At 46.0% G+C, this 22,012-nt stretch overlaps 1 protein-coding gene across 12 annotated transcripts in view; it reads left to right on the top strand.

Moving 5' to 3' along the window:
- The window catches only part of CARS2 (cysteinyl-tRNA synthetase 2, mitochondrial), a 69,638-nt gene that overhangs the window by 8,797 nt on the left and 38,829 nt on the right, over positions 1-22,012 (top strand). For 11 of the 12 annotated variants that reach the window (XR_012002058.1, XR_012002059.1, XR_012002061.1 and 8 more), the window contains exons 4-9: positions 3,918-3,989; positions 4,106-4,211; positions 6,093-6,176; positions 8,272-8,401; positions 19,180-19,313; positions 21,235-21,302. Coding sequence is in view for 8 of the 12 variants with exons in the window: in XM_072761019.1 (XP_072617120.1) it covers positions 3,918-3,989; positions 4,106-4,211; positions 6,093-6,176; positions 8,272-8,401; positions 19,180-19,313; positions 21,235-21,302 (594 nt within the window). In the remaining 4 variants the exon portion in view is untranslated. The remainder of the gene's footprint in view (positions 1-3,917; positions 3,990-4,105; positions 4,212-6,092; positions 6,177-8,271; positions 8,402-19,179; positions 19,314-21,234; positions 21,303-22,012) is intronic. The other variant, XM_072761023.1, reaches the window with a different exon arrangement.

Below are 22,012 nucleotides of genomic sequence, written 5' to 3'. Positions count from 1 at the left end.
TTGGCGTTTCCGAACCGTGCCCCTCAGGCTCGTGCGTGTGAGCTGGAGGAGCCTCAGGTGGAGCAGGGCTTGCTGGCTTGGGCTGTGTGGTGTTGGACAGGTCATTCAAAGGAGAGAGAGAGAGAGTGTGTGTGTGTGTGTGTGTGTGTGTGTCCGTCCTTACAACCACCCCGCCCTTTCAGAACTAGACACATGGATTTTAACATTCCTCTGGGGCCAGGAGAAGTCTGTGAAGGAAGCGTGTTAAGGAGGGTGTAGTCCTGCCTAATATTAAAACACTTTTAGGGACGCCTGGGTGGCTCAGTGGTTGAGCGTCTGCCTTTTGCTCCGGGTGTGATCCCGGGATCGAGTACCACGTTGGGCTCCCTGCATGGAGCCTGCTTCTCCCTCTGCCTGTGTCTCTGCCTCTCTCTCTCTCCTCTCTCTCTCTCTCTCTCTCTTTTTGTCTCATGAATAAATAAATAAAATCTTTAAAAAATAAAACACTTTTAAAGCGGGGCACCTGCGTGGCTCAGTCGGTGAAGCGTCTGCCTTCAGCTCAGGTCATGATGTCAGGGTCCTGGGATCGAGTTCTGCATCAGGCTCCCTGCTCAGTGGGAGTCTGCTTCTCCCTCTGCCCCTCCCCACCTTGCTTATGCTCTCTCTCTCTCTCTCTCTCAAATAAATAAATCTTTAAAAACATACACAAAAACCCAAAAAACACTTATAAAGCTAGAGATAATTTTTTACTTTCACATATTCCTTCCTTTTTTGGGCACAGCTTTGAGGTCAAACAGACCTACAATAAATTGCGTGGAGTACACACGAGGTGTACAGCAGGATGAAACCTGTGCACCTGTGAACCCATCACCAGTGTCAGGGTGAACATCTCTGTCCTTCGCTCCCAGAAGCTGCCTCTGCCCCTTGTCATCCTTCCCGCTTTGCCATCCTGTCCCCAAGCATTCACCAGTGTGCTTTTGTCACTGTGAAGGTTGTAGACATTTTTTATTTTTTTACTTTTTAAAAGATTTTATTTATTTGACAGAGTGAGCACAAGCAGCGGGAGTGGCAGGCAGAGGGAGAGGGAGAAGCAGGCTCCCTGCAGAGCAGGGGACCCCATGGGGGGCTCCATGTGGAGCTTGATCCTAGGACCCCGGGATCATGACCTCAGTTTGACCTGATCTGAAGGCAGATACTTAACCGACTGAGCCACCCAGCGGCCCCAAGGTTGTAGAAGTTAAATATCATTGTACAGGTACATTGTACAGATACCATGAGCAGACAGATAAGGGGACACACTGGAAAGTTGGAAATAGACATGGTAAATAATAGAAATTTGTTTGTGATAAAGGTGGCATTTCAAATCAGTGGAGAAGAGAAAAATTATCTGGTAAAAAAGTGTTGACAGTTAGGTAAGCATCTGGGGAAAAAAAATAAACCCAGGTTGGATGTGTGCCTCACAACCAGATCGAGGAAGATTGGAGTCTAATGTGAAAGAAATGGAACTACGAATTACTAAATGCCCTATTTATAGCCTCATATTGGGGAACACTCTCCTAACACTCTGTTATCAAACCCAGGAGCCATTTGTGGGAAAAGATTGAGAAATACAAAGGATGGCTAAATATAGAAGTGACATTTTCTGTGTGACATAAAATAACCACAGAGTTGAAAGACTGAAGATAATTGAAATTCATATCAGAGATAAAAGGTTAATTTCTTTCATGTAAAAACACTTCCTACAAATGAACAAGAAGAGTGCCATGAGCCAGTGGAGAAATGGGTATGGTGATTATAGATCATTTAACATAAGCGGCTCCTGAACACGAGACGTTCAGAGTACATGTTACTTACAGCGAGAAGGCATTTGTTAGCAGTCACGTTGCTTAAGTCCCCAAATATGCCCCTTGTGCATTCAGGGCTCGCTCAGGTTTCAGACCCGTGCACCCTCCGTGGGGTCAGGAGACATTTTTTATTTTTTGCGTGTACCTGCCCCCCAACCAGCAGTCTGGTGTCTGAGTCTGTAGCTTAGAAGTGAACCTGCATGTGTCCCAGCAGAAGAGGGTGTGAGGAGGGGGCCTGGGGAGCTAGCAGCTCCGAGTGCACGGCCAGGGTGGGATGGTGGTGGTAGCGGAGAGAGGGAGCTGGGTGCAGGCGGTGTGTGCAAGGTGCTACAGTTCCAGAAGGGGATGCAGACATGTGTCTGGGAGCCTGGTTGTCTTTCCCAGATGTGCACAGAATCCTTGTAGCAATCTTGGGGGTTGTTAGGTGGGATCATCTCTGTGTTGGAAAGAAAGCCAAAGGCTGGGACACCTGGGTGGCTCAGTGGTTGAGCATTTGCCTTTGGCTCAGGTCGTGATCCCGGGGTCCTGATATCAGTCCCACATCAGGTTTCTGCTTCTGCCTCTGCCTGTGTCTCTGCCTCTCTCTGTGTCCCTCATGAATAAATAAATAAAATCTTAAACAAAAAAAAAACTGAAGGCACAGAAGTTCATTGCCTTGGCCACGGCCACACAGCTGAAAAGTCACTTTGCTCACCAGATTTATTTATTCAGTAAATGTTTGGTGGTTGAAGTTTCTAGGATGATTGCCTTTCTGGGGCATTGGGCAGGGAAGAATGTGGCTGCAGAGTGACAGGGCTGGAGGTGGCATCTCACTTGAGAAAGTTTATTGCGGTCCTGGAGCTGCAGTGTGTTCGGCAGGATGGGGAGCCCTGGTAGGGGCTGGAGGAGCAAGAGCTGCAGATGCTGGTTGAGGGGGGGAGCGGCTTCTGGTCCTTTCATGCTTTTGGTCTTAGAGCTTTTTTTTCTGCTGAAAAGTAAAAAATGCTTCAGGAAGCCCAGTTCTGTGTGCCAGTGCCTTCGGAGCCCTTGGGACTGGAGGGCCGTGCCCCTGAATGCCCTGCGCTCAGAAATTGAGAATCAAGAATTGTCTATGGGGTTTGCCTGTACTTCTTGCACCCCTACCAGCCCGGCCACCCACCTGCTGCCCCTCCCCCCAGCCTGGCCACCCCCCATTGCTACCGTGTCCCCTCCTCCCAGCCACCGGCCCACTGCTCCCTCCAGCCTGGCCACCTGCCCACTGCCCCTAGCCACCCCCCAGCCCGGCCACCCGCCTGCTGCCTCCTGCCACCCCCCAGCCCAGCCACCCCCCGCTGCCACCATGTCCCCTCCTCCCTGCCACCGGCCCGCTGCTCCCCCTGCCACCCCCCAGCCTGGCCATCCGCTCACTGCCCTCAGCCACCCCCCAGCCTGGCCACCCGCCTGCTGCCCCCTGCCACCCTCCAGCCTGGCCACCCCCCACTGCCACCGTGTCCCCTCCTCCCAGCCACTGGCCCGCTGTTCCCCCTGCTACCCCCTAGCCCAGCCCTTGGCCCGCTGCTCCCCCTGCCACCACCCAGCCCAGCCACTTGTCCACTGCCCCCTGCCACCCCCCACCCCGGCCACCCCCCACTGCCACCATGTCCCCTCCTCCCAGCCACTGGCCCACTGCTCCCCCAGCCACCACCAGCCCGGCCACCCGCCTGCTGCCCTATGTTCAGGTGCTCTGTTGCTTTCAAAACACTTCTTAGAGAGTTCCTCTTTCATGTATTTTTGACGTGTTTTCTTGCTCCCCAAGGCATAAGGGATAAGATAGAAACTCAAGTTTCTGGTTATTACGTAGAATAGATTAATCGAACTTGCCCTTGCCCTAGAAAAGTGGAAGCTTTGTTGTGTGTTTTGGGGTTTTGTTTTGAATTATGTAACAGAAATCATGATATTGTTTATTCCTGTTTTCTCTCTGACCAGAGGACGGGGTGACTTTGTGATTAGGTGAGATACTAGAAGGAGTTTGGGACCTAAAACCAAGGCCCCTTTGGGAGCACACAGGGCCCACGGAGGCCAGTCGCAGGGGTGGGGAGCCCAACCTGCTGACCAGCCCGCCTCGTCTCTCTGCAGATGAACATGTCACCTGCTTCTCTCGCCAACCTCTATGAAGAGGAATTTAAACAGGACATGGCAGCCTTGAAGGTAGCGTGTGTTGTGGCGTCTGCCTGTCGCAAGTGGGGAGAGTGAACTATGGGAGCCCTGTGGCTGACCAATGTGTCTCACCCAGGGATCGTCGTTTCTCCTTTGCTTCCTGCCAGGTCCTGCCCCCCACGGTGTACGTGAGGGTAACCGAAACCATCCCCCAGATCATTTCTTTCATCGAGGGCATCATTGCTAACGGGCACGCTTATTCAACAGCACAAGGTAGGGGTTGTGCTATTGAAATGGATCATTGGGTGAATACCCGTTGGATTTTGAGAAAGTAGACGCGATTTATTGTCTTTACTGATTTGCTGTGTCCCCAAATGCACCTGGGCCTCCCTGCATCCCCCTGCGTGGAGCTGCCCCTCCGGCCTCCGCTACCCACTGCTGACCCCTGGCCATGCTGCCCACTGTCCGCTGCCCCAGGGCTCACCGTCACCCTCAGCCTCACCTCCCCCTTCCAGCCCTTCTCGACCCAAATCCCACGCATCCTGTGCACCTGACCAGAGCTGTCTCCCTCCCAGGATATCTCTTCTTGCAGACCTCCACCCCAACTCTGGCACCTGTGCTGTGCCCACTGGTTGCCCGGCATTGTCTGCCTCAGCGTGCCATTAACGCACTCATATTTTGTCACTTCTGGGATCAGAAAAACTTTTGCTTCTAGTGACCCACTAGCATGCCCAGCCCAGAGCTGGGACATGTGGGTCTTGCAATGTTTGTTGCAAGTAAATAACAAAGTATAAAGCATAACACTAGACACAGTTTCTGCAGGTTCTGTAAGAACCCTTCTTACAGCGGTCCTACCTGCAAGCACAGATACACACGCAGGGCCCCTGGGGCCCCAGACACGGGTGCTGCCTGTCTCAATTACTGATGCTTACATCAGAACAGTGTTTTTACTTTACCTCATTTGCTATATTGAGATTTTGTCTCCAAGAAGAACTTGTTTTTAAGGGGCTTGGGTGACTGAACCTGAGTTTGCCCCGGAAAATACAGACGTAGTCTTCCCACTGCTGCAAAACATGACTTGGGACAAGCAGCCCAGAGGAGCAGAGGTCCAAACGTGCCTTAGCAAGAGATGCTGCTTGTTTTATCACTTAATTACAAAGCCTTATTGTGCGTTTTTAATAACGATAGCATTATTAAAATAATAATAAAATAATTAAAATAAGATGCCATTAACTCAGACTCCATTAATTTGGACTTTGTGACAATTCCACAAAAACTTGGTTGTAATTTGAATTTTGAACCTTTGTGAAGAACTGTTTGTTCAGCAAATTGATAACAAGAGATGTGTCCTCCGTGAAAGAGCAGTTTCTTATAAAGCCTTGTCGGAGTGCTGTTTGTGTTCTGGCTTCCTGGATAGCCGCTCGCACTGTAGCCCCCTGGCTCGTCCCCAGCGTGGTTGGAGCTCGGGTGTAGGCTCTAGGTGGAGAGGACTGACCCACCTGGGGTCCTTGTGCCGAGCTGCTCCCCAACCCCCCCAGTTCAGGATAGAGATCTGATGGTGTGGCTGCGGGGACACAGCCCCCTGGGGCTACCACTCCTCCGTCATCTGCTCGGGTGTGGAGGTGTTTGGGATCTAAGTAGACATATCCGGGTTCGACAGGGTTCCCCTGGTAGCAGGTGCGTCGCGAAAAGCTGGGAGCTTGATGCACGCCTGTGGTGACACTCACTCTTCCTTCTCACTAAAAAACCATCTGAACATTTGACACCAGATCTTACACTTGGGTTTTCATTTCCACCTCTGGACATTTCATGACGTGTCCAAACATGTGCTTTTATAAAATAGCGGTGCTGGTGTTTGTTCTGATCTGGGGCCAGAATAAAGGGGCCACGTGAAGGCCAGATGCTGTATTACTTGTTACTAATATGCTAATTACTTGTTAGCTAATATGCCTAGATAGATGCTGATATTTAAGATTGAGAAATGATGAATTCTTTTTTAAAAATTTTCAATAATTGTTCATATTCTTTTTTGAACTGATTTTTCTTTTTTATTATTTAAATTTTACTTAGTTAACATATAGTGCAATGTTGGTTTCTGGATAGAATTCAGTGATGCAGAGAAATGATGGAATCTCAATTACCTTTGTAAAATAGGCAATGTCTACTTCGATCTGCAGTCGAGAGGAGACAAGTACGGCAAGCTAGTTGGTGTGGTCCCCGGTCCACTTGGAGAGCCAGGTGGGTGGACCCCAGCCTCCCACTTCGGGCACAGGGGTGTGGGGCACAGGCCTGGCCCTCCCTCCTCCCTCTCAGATGTGGTGCTGGCGCCAGACCATCCGTCCCTGCTGTGTTTTAAATTTAATTCATTGTTTCCAAGAAAGGAAATTTAGAGAGTGTGAGGTTCACTGGGCAGGTTGTGAGAGCCCTCTGGCTCTTCTCCCTGGGAGGCACGTTTGCCCGTCCGCGGGCTTCCCGCAGGAACACTCATCATGCTGTCACATTTTCACGCTCTTCTCCATCTGCTATCATACTCGGTTCCATATATATATTGCCATATATCAAATCCCAGTAGGTATTTTACCATATATCACATTCTCGGGAATATTTTAATTTATCCTCACACTGTTCCAGTGATTATTGATTGGCGTTATTTCTATGGAGAAGAAATACATGTGTAGAAGTAAATTTAAAATAATTTTAGAAGGATACTATTTAAGAGAACCAAATAAAGACAAGCAAAACCCAAAAGACAAATTCTCCAAGTAATTTTTGACTGTAGTCATTATCCTGTGCTCTACAAACTATACCATTTACATTTAACTGCTAACAGTAGTATTTGACTCCTCAGAAATGGTGTCTGTTACTCTTACTCAATGCATGTCTGGCTCCCCTCCTGAAAGGCCAGAACCGAGAACCGCTAGACCGCCCACATGCCAGCATGCCCTGGGGAAGCAGAGGATGTGTTTCTGAGACACGTTTCTAGCATCAGCAATGCTTCTGTGTTTAGGGTTCCCCTGGGCGGCCAAATCGGTTAATCAGCTGACTATTGGTTTTGGTTCAGGTCTGCTTCCAGGTTTGTGGGATTGAGTCCCATGTGGGGCTCCACACTCAGCAGGAAGTCTGCTTGGGGTTCTTTCTCTCTCTACTCTATTTCTCTCTCCCCCTCTGCCCCTTCCCTCTACCTTCCCTCTCTCAAATAAATCTTTAAAAAGAATTAGTCTTTATTTTAGGGCACTTTTAGGTTCATAGCAAAATTGACGGAAAGGAACAGAGATTTTCCATGTTCCCCTGATGCTACTCAGGCACAGCTTTCCCTGTATGAACGTCACCTGCCAGAATAGGATGCTTGCCCCAGTGGATGAACCTGTCTGGACACATAATTACGCGAGTCCATGGTTTATATCAGGGTTCACTCTTGGTGTATATTCTGTGGGTTGGATAAATGTGTAATGACACATGTCCACTACAATAGTGTCCCATGGTCACTTCACTGCCCTCTGACATGCGCTGTGTTTCAGCTGCCCATCCTCCCTTACTCCCTCCTAACCCGTGGCAACCAGTGATCTCTTACTGTCTGCATAGTTTTGCCTTTTCTAGAATGCTGTGAAGTTAGAACCATATAGTACGTGGCCTTTTCAGACATCTTTTTTCACTTAATATGCATTTCAGTGAAAATGTGCATTTAAGCCCCCAGTTCCCACCAGGACCTGGGCAAGGGCAGAGCCCCTTGGGGACGGAACTCAGCCATCTTCTGTGTCTCTTCATGGCTTGATAGCTCATTTGTTTTTAGTGCTGAAGAGCATTCCCTTGTCTGGATACAGAATGGTTTGTTTACCCACTCACCTGTCGGAGGGCATCTTGGCTGCTTCAGGTGTTGGAACAGAGAGCCCAACACTGGCTTGTACACCCGTATCCTGTCACCCAGCCCTCTTCTTCCGAGGTTTCTTGTTCTAGTGTGATTGGTATTCTGGTAACTCTTTTTATCCCTATAATTGTCTTTTTGGGGGGAGAAGTTATTCAAACTCATTTGCTGGCACACAGCTTTCTCACGAGAAGAATGAGGAAGGAGGAAGGCAGATAGCTCAGCTCAGTGCATCGCTGGGAAGAGGCATCAGTGATTGCTATTCGAAATCTCCACTGCAGCAGTGAGACCGCATACTCCAGCATGTCACTGACATGTGACAGTGTGGGGTGGTCCTTCCAGCTGACATGTGGGGAAATGAGACACATCTGAGGCCATCTATAGGAAGCAGCAGCATCTTTGAGATGTTGTGGCCATGCTGTGTGGGTTTGCCTTAGATCCTCGCCCTGATTGATCGTTTGTTGTTGGCAGTTGATTCCGACAAGCGGCATGCCAGCGACTTTGCCCTGTGGAAGGCAGCCAAACCCCAGGAGGTATTCTGGGCCTCTCCTTGGGGAAACGGAAGACCTGGCTGGCACATAGAATGTTCCACCATCTCAAGGTAAGGTTTTGTTTTGTGTAAGCTCACGCAGTGCCTGACTTGGCCAGCAGAGGGGGCGGTGTGAGCCCTGGTGATGAGGCAGAGGGTTGGGAGGAAGGCTCCAGGCTCCCTAGGGACCAGATGCTTTCCAACCTGCTCACCTTCCTCACATCAGTGCCTGTCCTTTTTAGTAGAAAAGCCTGCTTTATAGTTCAGTGCTTGACTTCCAGTCTCACTGGGGACAGGTCCAGGTGTGCCTTCGGCTTTCCTCTGTGGTGGGTATAGGGTGGGACCCCTCTGGGACAAGGTGCTGGACCACCTTCCTCTTTTTTTCTTGTTTTTCATCAAAGTTTCTTATTTTACTTGCAGTAGTAGTTAACATACAGTGTTATGTTACTTTCAGGTGTACCGTATAGTGATTCAGCAACTCTGTACATTGCTCAGTGCCTGTCCCCTCCATCCTCCCCATCCCTAATTACCCCCAGCCCCCAGCCCTCTTCCCCTCTGGTGACTTCAGGGTGTTCTCTGTAGTTAAGAGTCTCTGTCTTCATTTGTCTTTCTCGTTTCCTTTTTTTTTTTTTTTTAAGATTTTATTTATTTATTTATTCATGAGAGACACAGAGAGAGAGAAGCAGAGATATGGGCAGAGGAAGAAGCAGGCTCCCTGCAGGGAGCCTGACATGGGACTCGATCCTGGGTCTCCAGGATTACGCCCTGGGCTGAAGGCAGCACTAAACTGCTGAGCCACCTGGGCTGCCCCTTTGTTTGCTTTATTTCTTAATTTCCTCATAGGAGTGAAATCTCATGGTATTTGTCTTTCTCTTACTGACTTATTTTGGTTAACATTATATACTAGCTCCATCCATGTTGTTGCAAATGGCAAGATTTCTTTCATATTTAAGGCTGAATACTATTCCACTGTATATATACAAATCTTCTTTATCCATCCATCTATCGATGGACAGTTGGGTTGCTTCCATATCTTGGCTATTGTAAATAATGCTGCAGTAAATAGGGTACACATATCCCTCTGAATTAGTGTTTTTGTATTGTTTGGGTAAATACCCAAAAGTGTAATTGCTGGATCCTAGGGTAGTTCTATTTTTAACTTTTTGAGCACCCTCCATACTGTTTTCTACAGTGACCACACCAGCTTGCATTCCCACCAACAGTGCAGGAGGGTTCCCCTTTTTCCACATCCTCACCAACACTTGTTTCTCGTGGTTTTGATTTTAGCCATTCTGACAGGTGCATTTCCCTAATGATAAATGACATTGAGCATCTTTTCATGTCTGTTGCCATCTGTATGTCTTTGGAGAAATGTCTGTTCATGTCTTCTGCCCATTTTTATTTTTATTTATTTATTTTTACTTTTAATTTTTTTTCTCCTTTCCCTTTGTTCCCTTTCACTAATTTTTATATTCCTCAAATGAATGAGACCATATAATGTTTGTTCTTTTCTTTTTTCTTTTTTTTTAAAGATTTATTTATTCTTGAGAGACACACAGAGAGAGGCAGAGACACAGGCAGAGAGAGAAGCAGGTTCCTTGCAGGGAGCCTGATGTGGGACTCGATCCCTGGACCCGGGATCATGCCCTGAGCCAAAGGCAGATGCTCAACTGCTGAGCCACCCAGGAGTCCCTGTTTGTCCTTTTCTGATTGACTTATTTCACTCAGCATAATACCTTCCAGTTCCATCCACGTTGAAGCAAATGGTGGGTATTTGTCGTTTCTAATGGCTGAGGAATATTCCATTGCATACACATACCACATCATCTTTATCCATTCATCTTTCAGTGGACACCGAGGCTCCTTCCACAGTTTGGCTATTGTGGACATTGCTGCTATAAATATCGGGGTGCGGGTGTCCTGGCGTTTCACTGCATCTGTGTCTTTGGGGTAAATCCCCAGCAGTGCAATTGCTGGGTCTAGGGCAGATCTATTTTTAACTCTTTGAGGAACCTTCACACAGTTTTCCAGAGTGGCTGCACCAGTTCACATTCCCACCAACAGTGCAAGAGGGTTCCCCTTCTCCACATCCTCTCCAGTATTTGTTGTTTCCTGTCTTGTTAATTTTCCCCATTCTCACTGGTGTGAGGTGGTATCTCATTGGGGTTTTGATTTGTATTTCCCTGATGGCCAGTGATGTGGAGCATTTTCTCATGTGCTTGTTGGCCATGTCCATGTCTTCCTCTGTGAGATTTCTCTTCATGTCTTTTGCCCATTTCATGATTGGATTGTTTTTTTCTTTGCTGTTGAGTCTAATAAGTTCTTTGTAGATCTTGGATACTAGCCCTTTATCTGATAGGTCATTTGCAAATATCTTCTCCCATCCTGTAGGTTGTCTTTTAGTTTTGTTGACTGCTTCTTTTGCTGTGCAAAAGCTTTTTATCTTGATGAAGTCCCAATAATTCATTTTTGCTTTTGTTTCTTTTGCCTTCATGGATGTATCTTGCAAGAAGTTACTGTGGCCAAGTTCAAAAAGGGTGTTGCCTGTGTTCTCCTCTAGGATTTTGATGGAATCTTGTCTCACATTTAGATCTTTCATCCATTTTGAGTTTATCTTTGTGTATGGTGCAAGAGAATGGTCTAGTTTCATTCTTCTGCATGTGGATGTCCAATTTTCCCAGCACCATTTATTGAAGAGACTTTTTTCCAGTGGATAGTCTTTCCTGCTTTGTTGAATATTAGTTGACCATAAAGTTGAGGGTCTACTTGAATTCTCTATTCTGTTCCATTGATCTATGTGTCTCTGCCCATTTTTTAAATGGATTATTTGGTGTTGGGTTGTAACAGTTCTTTATATGTTTTGGATACTAGCCCTTTATCAAGTATGTTGTTTGCAAATATCTTCTCCCATTCAATAGGTTATCTGTTAGTTTTGTTGCTTGTTTCCTTTGCTGCGCAGAAACTTTTTATTTTGATGAACTCCTGATAGTTGATTTTTTTTTTTTGTTTTTGTTTCCCTTGCCTCAGAAGACATATCTAGAAAGATGTTGTTATAGACAATGTCAGAGAAATTACTGCCTGTGTTCTTTTCAAGGATTTTGATGGATTTCTGTCTCACATTTAGGTCTTCAATCCATTTTGAGTTTATTTTTATGTAAGCTGTAAGAAAGTGGTCCAGTTTCATTCTTTTACGTGTTGCTGTCCAGTTTTCCCAACACCATTTGTTGAAGAGACTTTTTCCCAATGGATATTCCTTCCTGCTTTGTCAGAGATTGGCCATATAATTGTGGGTTTATTTCTAGGTTTTCCATTCTGTTCTGTTGATATATGGTGTCTATTTGTGCCAGTACCTTACTGTTTTGATTACTATGAATATTATAACTTGAACTCTAGAATTGTGATACCTCCAGTTTTTCTTTTTCAAGATTACTTTGATTATTTGGGGCCTTTTGTGGCTGAAAAATGTTGTTCGTATCATGATAGGGATTGCATTAAATGTGTAGATTGCTTTGGATAGTGTGGACACTTTAACAGTATTTGTTCTTGTAATTCATGAGCATTGAATATCTTCCATTTCTTTGTGTCATCTTGAATTTCTTTCACCAGTGTTATACAGTTTTCAGAGTACAGTTCTTTTACCTCTTTGGTTAGGTTTATTCCTAGGTATCTTATTATTTTTGGTGTAATTGTAAATGAGATTATTTTCTTAATTTCACTTTCTGCTGCTTCATTATTTGTATAGAAATGCAACAGATTTCTGTACATTGATTTTGTATCCTGTGACCTTACTGAATTAATTTATCAATTCTAACAATTTTTTAGTGGAATCTCTAGGATTTCTATATATAATATCATGTCTTCTTCAAATAGTGAGAGTTTTACTTCTTTATAAATTCAGATGCCTGTTATTTCTTTATGTTATCTGATTGCTGAGGCTGGGACTTCCAGTACTGTGTTGAGTAAAAGGGGTGAGAGTGGATATCCCTGTCTTGTTCCTGCCCTTAGGGGGAAAGCTCTGAGTTTTTCCCTAGTGAATATGGTTTAGCTGTGGGTTTTTCATATGTGTGTTTATTATGTTTAGGTTATGTTTCTTTTTTTTTAAATTTTTATTTATTTATGATAGTCACAGAGAGAGAGAGAGAGAAAGAGAGAGAGAGGCAGAGACACAAGCAGGCTCCATGCACCGGGAGCCCGACGTGGGATTCGATTCCAGGTCTCCAGGATCGTGCCCTGGGCCAAAGGCAGGCGCTAAACCGCTGCGCCACCCAGGGATCCCCTAGGTTATGTTTCTTCTAAAACTACTTTGTTGAGGATTTTATCACATCTAAACTAACAGATACGGTTTTTCTCCTTTTTAAAAAAATTAATATGTATCACACTGATGAATTTGTAAATATTGAACCACTCTTGCATTCTGGAATGAATCCCACTTGATGGTAGTGAATGATTTTTTTTTTAACATATTGGATTTGGCTTGCTAATATTTTGTTGAGGATGTTTGTATCTCTGTTTTCGGAGATACTGGCCTGTAGTTCTCTTTTTCAGTGGTGTCTTTATCTACTTTTGGTATCAGGGTGATGCTGGCCTCATAGAGTGAGTTTGGAAGTTTTCCTCCCTCTAATATTTTTTGGAATAGTTTGAGAAGAACAAGTATTAACTCTTTAAATGTTTGGTAGAATTCCCCTGTAAAGCCATCTGGTCCTGGACTTTTGTTTGTTGGGAGTTTTGATTACTGATTCAGTTTCATTGCTAATAATCAGTCCGTTCAAATTTTCTATTTCTTCCTGCTTTAGTTTTGGTAGATTATGTGTTCTTAGGCATCTATCCATTTCTTGTAAGTTGTCCAATTTCTTGGCATATAATTTCTCATAATTTTCCCTTAAAATTGTATTCTGTAATGTTGGGTTATTGTTTCTTCTTTTTCATTTGTGATTTTAATTTTAGCCCTCTCTTTTTTTTTAAGTAAGTTCTGTGCCCATCATAGGGCTTGGACTGACAACCCCAAAATCAGGAGTTGCAAGCCAGGCACCGCAGCACCCTCCTCCCCTTTTTTTGATGAGTCTGGCTTAACAATTTTCTTATCTTTTCAGAGAATCAGCTCCTGGTTTCATTGATCCGTTCTTTTTTTTTTTAGTTTCTATATCATTTATTTCTGCTCTAATCTTTATTGTTTCCTTCTTTCTGTTGATTTGCGGTTTGGGTTCTTGTTCTTTTTCTAGCTTCTTTAGGTGGAAGGTTAGATTGTTTATTGCGATTTTTCTTGCTTCTTGAGGTAGGCCTGTATTGTTTATAAACTTCCCTCTTAGATCCACTTCTGCTGCATCCCAAAAGTTTTGGACCTTTGTGTTTTCATTTTTTTCCCCGTGTGTGTGTATTTTCATTTTCATTTGTTTCCATGTAATGTCCTTGATTTCTTGGTTGACCTGTTCATTGTTTAGTAGCATGTTATTTAACCTCTGTATATTTGTGCTGTCTTCAAATTTTTTCTTTGGTGTGGTCTGGTTCTCTACGTTTAGCTGTGGAGTTTGTTTTGTGAGTCTTTGGGTTATTTATATAGATGTGAGTATTTTCTAGTTGTATCTGTGGGACGAGGCTGGCTTAGGGTCCTCCTACTCCGCCATCTTCTCAGTCTCTCCCTGAACCACCTTCCTCAATCTGCTACCCCAGAGATGGTTCTGGATCAGACCCATCGAGCAGCACCCCCAGCTTCCACTTTCCTAGCTCCCAGTCTTCAGTCTGCCCATCCTTTCAGCTCTTCTTTTGGAGCAGCATCATGCACTGGATGCTTCTGTCTTGAGAATCTCCATAAACTGATGCTTCTGTGATCTCGATTCCTTCTAGCGACCCTTCTTTTTTTCCTGTTTCTCTTCCTGTCGTTTGTGTGTGACCTGTTTTTGCCTGCTAGGCATCCCTACTGACTCTGGTTTCCTGAGGTCACTGGTGACCCCCACTGCCAGCTGGCCAGTGACTGGCGGCCGATGTACCTGCTCTCCCCTTGGCTTCTGAAAAGCAGCTTTCTTTGATCTTCATGTCTCTGCTGGGGCCACCACCACCTTTTAGACCTCCTTTGTAGACTGTTCTTTGGTATTTCGCATGGTTCTGCAGGTGGGCGGATGCCCCCTTTCTTGTGTGTGCATGTGGTGGGAGGACAGAAGGTAGCATACTGCATGTGCTCCTCTGTACAGGCACACCTCATTTTATTGTGCTTTGTAGATACTGTGTTTTTATAAATGGAAGATTTGTGGCAGCCCAGTGTAGAGCAAGTTAGTTGGCGTCCATTGCATTTGCTCACTTTGTGTCTCTGTGTCACATTTGTGTAATTTTCACAATATTTCAAACTTTTTCATTATTATTATATTTAGTATGCTGATCTGTGGTATCGGCTCTTACTATTGTGATTGTTTCAGGAGCACATGAACCACGCCTTGTGAGATGGTGAACTTAATAAATGTTGTCTGTGCTCTGACTGCTCCAGAACTGGCTGTTCCCCCATCTGTCGCTCTCTTTGGGCCTCTTCCCTGAGACACAACAGTACTGAAATTGGGCCAGTTAATAAGCCTGCAGTCAACTCTAAGTGTTCAAATAAGAGGAAGAGACACATCTCTTGCTTTAAATCGAAAGCTAGAAGCCAAGACAAGCTGAAAGCTAGGCCTCTTGTGCTGAACAGTTTGCCACATTGTGGATGTAGAGGAAATATTCTTGGAAATGAAAAGTGCTACTCCAGGGAGCACACAAATGATGAAGTGAAACAGCTTTATTGCTGATGTGTAGAAAGTTTTTGTCACCTGCATAGAAGATCAAACCAGCCATAACATCCCGTGAAACCAAACCTGATTAAGAGCAAGGCTCTGACTCTCTTCAATTTTCTGAAGGCTGAGGGAGGTAACGGAGCCCCAGAAGGAAAGTCTGAAGCTCGCAGAGGTTGGTTCATGAGCTTTTAGGAGAGAAGCTGTCTCTATAAAAGTACAAGGTGGAGCACCCAGTGCTGATACAGAAGGTGCAGTAAGTTATCCAGAGATCTAGCTAGGACAGTGAATGAAAGGGGCTACGCTAAACAACAGATTTTCAGGGTAGACAGAACTCTGTTCTATTGGAAGAAGTTACCTTGTTGGATGTTCATAGATGGAAAGAAGTCAGTGCCTGGCTTCAAAGCTTCAAAGGACAGGCTGACTTCCTGCTAATGCAGCTGGTGACTTTAAGTTAAAGCTGATGTTCATTTACCATTCCAAAAAATCCTAGGGCCCTTAAGAATTCTGCTAAACCTATTCTGTGCTCTGTAAATGGAGGAATAAAGCCTGGATGACAGCACTTCCGATTACAACGTGGTTTATTGAATATTGTAAGCCTACTGTTGAGACCTGCTTAGAAAAAAAAAAGATTCCTTTCAAAACCCTACTGCGCATTGACAATGCACCTGGCTACTGGATGGAGATGGACAAGATTAATGTTGTGTTCATGCCTCCTTAACTCAGCATACATTCTGTAGCCCATGGATCAAGGAGTATTTAAAAAGTGCATTTTGTAAGGCTATAGCCGCCATAGAAAGTGATTCCTCTGATGGACTGGGGGAAGTAAACTGAAAACCTTCTGGAAAGGATCCATACTAATCTAGATGCCACTGAGAACATTTGTTATTGGTGGGAAGAGGTCAAGTATCAACATGAGCAGAAGTTGGAAGGTGTTGATCCAACCCTCTTGCATGACTTTGAGGGGTTCAAGATGTCAGTGAAGGAAGTCACTGGAGATGTGCTGAAAAGGGTAGGAGAACCAGAATCACAAGTAGGGCCTGTTTGCTGGCTGAAGTTCATGAAGATAGGACGGATTCACTATGATCTCTGGATAAAACTTGAACAGTTAAGGAGTTGCTTCTTATGGATGAGCAAAGAACATGGTTTCTTGAGGTGGAATGTACTCCTGGTGAAGATGCTGTGAAGACTGTTGAAATGGCAGCAAAGGATTTAGAGTATAACATAAACTGAGTTGATTAAGCAGTGGCAGGGCTTGGGAGGATTGACTCCACAGTTTCAAAAGTAGGTCTGTGGGTAAAATGCTATCAAGCAGCATCATGTGAAATAAACCATTCATGAAAAGAAGAGTCCATCGATGTGGCAAACTTGATTGCTTATTTTAGGAGCTTGCCACAGCCACCCCCACCTTCAGCAGCCACCACTGTTGACGGGTCAGCAGCTGTCACCACCAGGCAAGACCTCCACCAGCAAAAAAAGACTATAGTTCTCTGAAAGCTCACAAGATGGTTAGCATTTTTTAGCAATAAAGTATCTTCTGATCAGGGTACCTACATTGTTTTTAGACGGTGCTGCTGCATACATAATGGATTATAGTGCAGTGTAAACATAACTTCCAGATGCACTGGGAACCCAGAAAGTTTGTCTGTCTTTATTGTGACATTCACGTTATTGTGGTGTTCTGGAACTGAGCCCATTGTCATGGGGTCTCGGAGGCATGCCTGTCAGATCTCTTCTCACTCGGCGTGTGTCCCGGGAACTGTCTGTAGTGGTTTACCCGCCTCTGTGCCTGAGCTTCGTGGTGCTGTGCTGGGTGCATGGACCGTCCTTCATTTAGCTCGGGCACTGCAGGTGAACGTGTAGTTCCCAGTATTTCACTCTCATAAATACCTGCAGTGAATAACGTTGTGTATTTAGTTCCTGTTTGTGGAGGTGAGGGGTCTTTAGTATCGGTAGTAGTAACCCATAATTTTCACGATCTGATGTGTTTCGGCTCATTGCAGACATTTATTGTAATGAGCAGCTTGAAAGATTAGAAACTTACAGAAAATATAATTAAGGCGAACATTTCATACTACTGGCTACACCGAAACCTGGAGATCAGCAAACCCAGGTCCTGTAAGTTGGTCATTGTGAGTGGTGCTGTTTGCTGGCTGAGTCTGAGCATACGCGTCAGGAGGCATGACTGTCCTAGGAGAGTACTGACCCCAGACTGGTCTCTTGTCCATGGACCTTCTTCCCCTTCCACCAGGTGGGAGGGCCTGATGCTCCACGACCTGTTGGTCCTCCTGAAAACCAGGAGGGGTGCTACTTGTTTCACATGCCTCCCCTGCTGCTCTCAGCTGAGGTGATGTTGATACAGCCCTTCTGGAAACGCATCCAAGAATTCCTGAGACACTGTGAAGCACGGCCCAGCTTTTCATTAAAAAATTGTGTCCAGCCTTCCATCCGACTGTACCACTTATATGTACTTAAAAATACTTTTGCTCTCTCACTTGCTCTCAAATAAGAATCTTTTTTAAAAATAAATACTTCTGATTTAAGAGCAATGTGGGATATGTATTGGGTCATAAAATATATTTATTTTATAGATTCAAATAATTTCTCTAAAGTAGATAGAAAAGATTTAGTGCATTTCAAATGTAATGTTACCGTTACATGTTTCTGTTGAACTTTAATGAGAAGAGACTCTTCTCCCTTATTTTCAAACAGCTCTAACACACAGACAAGAATAGAGACTAATATAATGAGCATGGACCCATGGTTTAGCATTATTTTTTCGGATAACCTCTGTGTCCACCATGGGGTTGGGACTCGCAACCCAAGATCAAGAGTCATAGACTGAGGCAGCCAGGTGCCCCCACCGCTCAGCTTTGTTAAGTCCTCACGCTGTCCACTTTGTTGCAGATCTTTATAAAAATGGATCCCTCGTTACAAATAGAAACGAGGCTTTTTGCCCTCCTCTTTAGTCCTACCCATCCATCTCATGCTCCCTCGTGCCATGTGAATTTCCAGGACTCAGAGATCTTTTAAAGCCCGTGACCAGGGGCATACAGGAGCAGCCTGGTGCAGGTCTGCCACCAGCATGTGGCCCGTGCGAAGTGGTCTTGCCAGGCCTGTGGGAGAAAGGTCAGTAGGAAGGGATCGCAATGAGGCTGTGGCACCTTTGGAAATGTCTATTTTGGGGACACCTGGCTGGTCGGTTGGTAAATCCTAGAACTCTCTGGGGGTCGTGAGTTCAAGCCCCATGTTGGGGATAGTTTATTTAATAAAAACAAACAAAAAAATTGAATTTTTAAAAAAGGAAATGTCTCTTTTTAACCACGTTTAGAGAATTCTCAAGTATCTGCATCCCCAGCCCCACTGAGATCTGTGGCAGCCTGGGGAGCTCCACATCTGCCCAGAGCACCCATAGGCCCACTTTCTCACCCTGTTGATGGTTGTTCTCACATTGTCTGAAGCAGTGCCAGTCAGCCTGGCCCATAGGCAGCAGATGCTCTGGGGACAGTTACACAGGCTTTGAGGGTCTGGCCAGCTCCATGGTACCCAGCAGCCCTACTAGTTTCAGGGTACAGTTTTGTGGGATGTGAGGTTTTTCAGGAATGCACAACATAGCATTAAAGCAGAAATGCCAGCAGCTGGACTGTGATGCTTTGAACTTAGTTTTACCTTGTTATTTGTATGTGATCTCTAAATACTTATATTTTCAAAAGCCATAGTAAGAATTCTCTTAGTTTTATAGTTCTCTTTTGTTAAAGTTGGAAAACCACTAAACCCTACGTATTGAAAGTAAGAGAAGGTAATTTTGTATGCTTTTTTTTTGTATGCTTTTTAAAAATTTTTGTATGTTTTTCAAAGCATATGCTATATCCAGAACAAAGAGAATTAACTATGTTAGAAGGTGGAGCTATGAGTTAGAGATTTGTGACGTAAAAACATAATTTCAGTTTCCATTTACATTAGTTAAATTGCCATGCTTATTGATTTTAAATCAAGATCCATTTGTTCATTGCATAAAGGCTGGAGGATTAACCGGAAGTGTGGTTTGGAGGTTTGGAGAAATGTGCTGTTTGGACTAACTACCACCTCTGTGCTGTCCTGCAGCTTGGTGTTTGGAAGCCAGCTGGACATCCACTCGGGTGGGGTCGATTTAGCTTTTCCGCATCACGAGAACGAGATTGCCCAGTGCGAGGCCTTCCATCAGTGCAAGCAGTGGGGAAATTATTTTCTGCATTCTGGTAAGTCATGACTTCAAATTAACTTGTATTTCAGTTCTGTTGATTCTCCTGACTGGTAAAACAGCTGCATTTGCAAATGCATAGCTCAGTGAACAGGTGAGGAAATAGACTTGTCTCCACGTGTTTGAGTCAGAGTCCGCTGATGTGAGCTTCCTTGCATTGGAGTTATGAGTACGTTTTTGGAATGAAGTATGGGCTGACCACAATGTGGGGAACGTTCTCCGTGCTGGGGCTGGTATCAGAGGTGCTCTGCCATCTGATGGGCAGTGGGCTGCTTGACGTTCCACTTCACTCAGGTTCCCGGGACTGGAAGCCAGAGGCTGCTTGGCCTGAAGTGCACCCACTACCACGTTTCCCTTCCTTGAGCCCTGCCGGGAGTCGTTCCCATGGCTACCGCTATGTCCTGGAACAGCCCTCAGTTCCCTGAGACGCCAGGCCCATCTCTGTGCTGCCTGAAGGAGTCTGGGATGCAGAAGCATCGGGGGCCGAGTGGCTGCTTACAGCATCTGAACTGCCGTCTGGTATTCCACTTCATTTCCTGGGTAGAGCCCAGCAGTGGCTAAAACTCTCTGTTTCTGCCAGCAGTGCGACTTGCTGGCAGATTTCCTAAACAGGATGAAAACCTGATGATCCTGGTTCCACCTGCAACTCATACCTCCAGGACCAGCAGAGTGGGCACTGCCCAGTGCCTCCAAGATGACCTCCAGGGCCTGGAACATTCCATAGTCTCCCTTTGGCCTGAGAGCGTAAGAGGAAGACATATGCAGAATAAATGTGCACAGAGCCTGTGGGGCAGGGAGCCCCCCCAAGGACTGAAGCTCTGTGTCCCATCCCCACTCAGACTCGGGAACACGGCACCCAGATGGGCCATCTGGGTGGCTGGAGCCTGATGCCCACACACCTGTCATAGGCGTGGTCTTGTTGACACAGTGGTTTTCTCCCTTGCCGGGACGTGCCATGTGCCCATCAGTGCATGTGGGCCTGGGGATCAGCAGGTGCCAGCGGCGCCAGTGCCCACCCCCTTTATGCCGGCGCCGTGCTGCTGGCTGGTTGTGACCGTTACACGCTGTTAGGATGGTAGGATCTCCTTCACCCTACTGTCACCCTGTGCTGGAGAAACATCTGTGGCTCCTAGCGCACAGGAAGATTCATACTCCTTTTCTGAAGGAAACGGATGGAAGATAAGGAGTTGGATGTGTTTCATTTTCCAAAGATCGTCAATTTAAAAAATGTTTAACTGTGTTTGGTATATACGTGTTACATCAAATTACGTGTTTGAGGTTATATTTTTTCTATTTGGAAGCCACATTTTAACCAGTTCTCAGAAAACTTGGCCTTGAAGCACTATTGTACTTGAAGTCCTATGGTGTCAGGAGAGGAGAGGCCCCCCCTGGGAGTGCACCTTGATAAAGCCTGGCCCAGGGCACCCCGGCTGGGACTGAGCAGCTCTACACACGGGCTCGGCCATCCTCCTAACTGCCGTACTCGGGGTGAGGGACTGCCAGGCTCTCAAGAAGCCTGTGAAAACGGACTGCACCGGGAAGTGGAATGAGTCCTTGTCAGACCTACAGTTTGGAACATCCAAAACTCAGCAGGTATTGCTGGGTGCCCATTTTGCAGAACCAGAGCTCCGACCTTTCCCAGGGTGCGGAGTCTATTAGGTTGGTGTTTCCAGGGTGCAGGATGGGCGGTACGGGGCTGCCCACAGTGGGCAGGGCAGACCCCACGCCCTCCAGCAGGTGCAGCTGTGGCTTCCCCCCTGGGGGGCACTGCCCAGTATCGGCACAGATGTGGGTATTTGCTTATGGCAGAACAAGTACAGCGTGTGCAGGGTGTTCCTGGCATCTGAGGCTGGCCCGCAGTTCCAGCCCGCTCCCCCATCTCCCACCCAGTTCAGAACTAATTACTGTTTCTGTTTCAGGGCATTTGCATGTGAAAGGCAAAGAAGAAAAAATGTCCAAATCACTGAAAAATTACATTACTATTAAGGTAACCTACTGCGCTGCTGCTGCTGCTGCTGCTGCTGACCAGTCCTGAAGGCTGCTGCGTGGGCGAGCCTAAGTCTCAGATCCCCCGTGCTCCCGGCCTAGTCCCGCAGCCTCACAGGCTTCTCCTATGCCCGGGTGTGACTCGCAGTTTCTCATGGTAAAAGCGTGGCAATAATCTGGCACTCTGGTTCTCCGCCATGTCCCCCCCGCCCTCTGTGGCCTGGCTTCCCTGCAGATGGCCACCATCTTCCCTGGCCCGTTCCCCACGCAGTTACCCTGAGTCCCATTTACCCCTCTTCCTGTCCTACTGCTGGTCTGCCGTCCCGTGGCTTCTCTGGGCCCCAGGGACGAGGGATGGCCTGTGAGCATCCACAGGAATGGAAACCATGTGAACTCACGGGGGCACTTCAATAGTTTGCTCTTTGTCCTTGGGCCCATGAAGCCAAATGTAGTTTTATTTATTTATTTTTTAAAAAGACTTTATCTATTCATGAGAGACCTGCAGACAGAGGCAGAGACATAGGAAGAGGGAGAAGAAACAGGCTCCCTGTGGGGAGCCCAATGTGGGACTCGATCCCAGGACCCCAGGATCACAACCTGAGCTGAAGGCAGACACTCAACCGCTGAGTCACCCAGGCATCCCTGCCAAATGCAGTTTTATTTTTTTTAATTTAATTAATTAATTTATTTTTAAAGATTTTATTCATTTAT

Source organism: Vulpes vulpes, chromosome 6 (assembly GCF_048418805.1).
Source record: "Vulpes vulpes isolate BD-2025 chromosome 6, VulVul3, whole genome shotgun sequence".
Taxonomy (NCBI): Eukaryota; Metazoa; Chordata; class Mammalia; order Carnivora; family Canidae; genus Vulpes; species Vulpes vulpes.
Note: the sequence above shows the minus strand (reverse complement) of the source record. Positions and strands in the feature narration are given on the sequence as shown.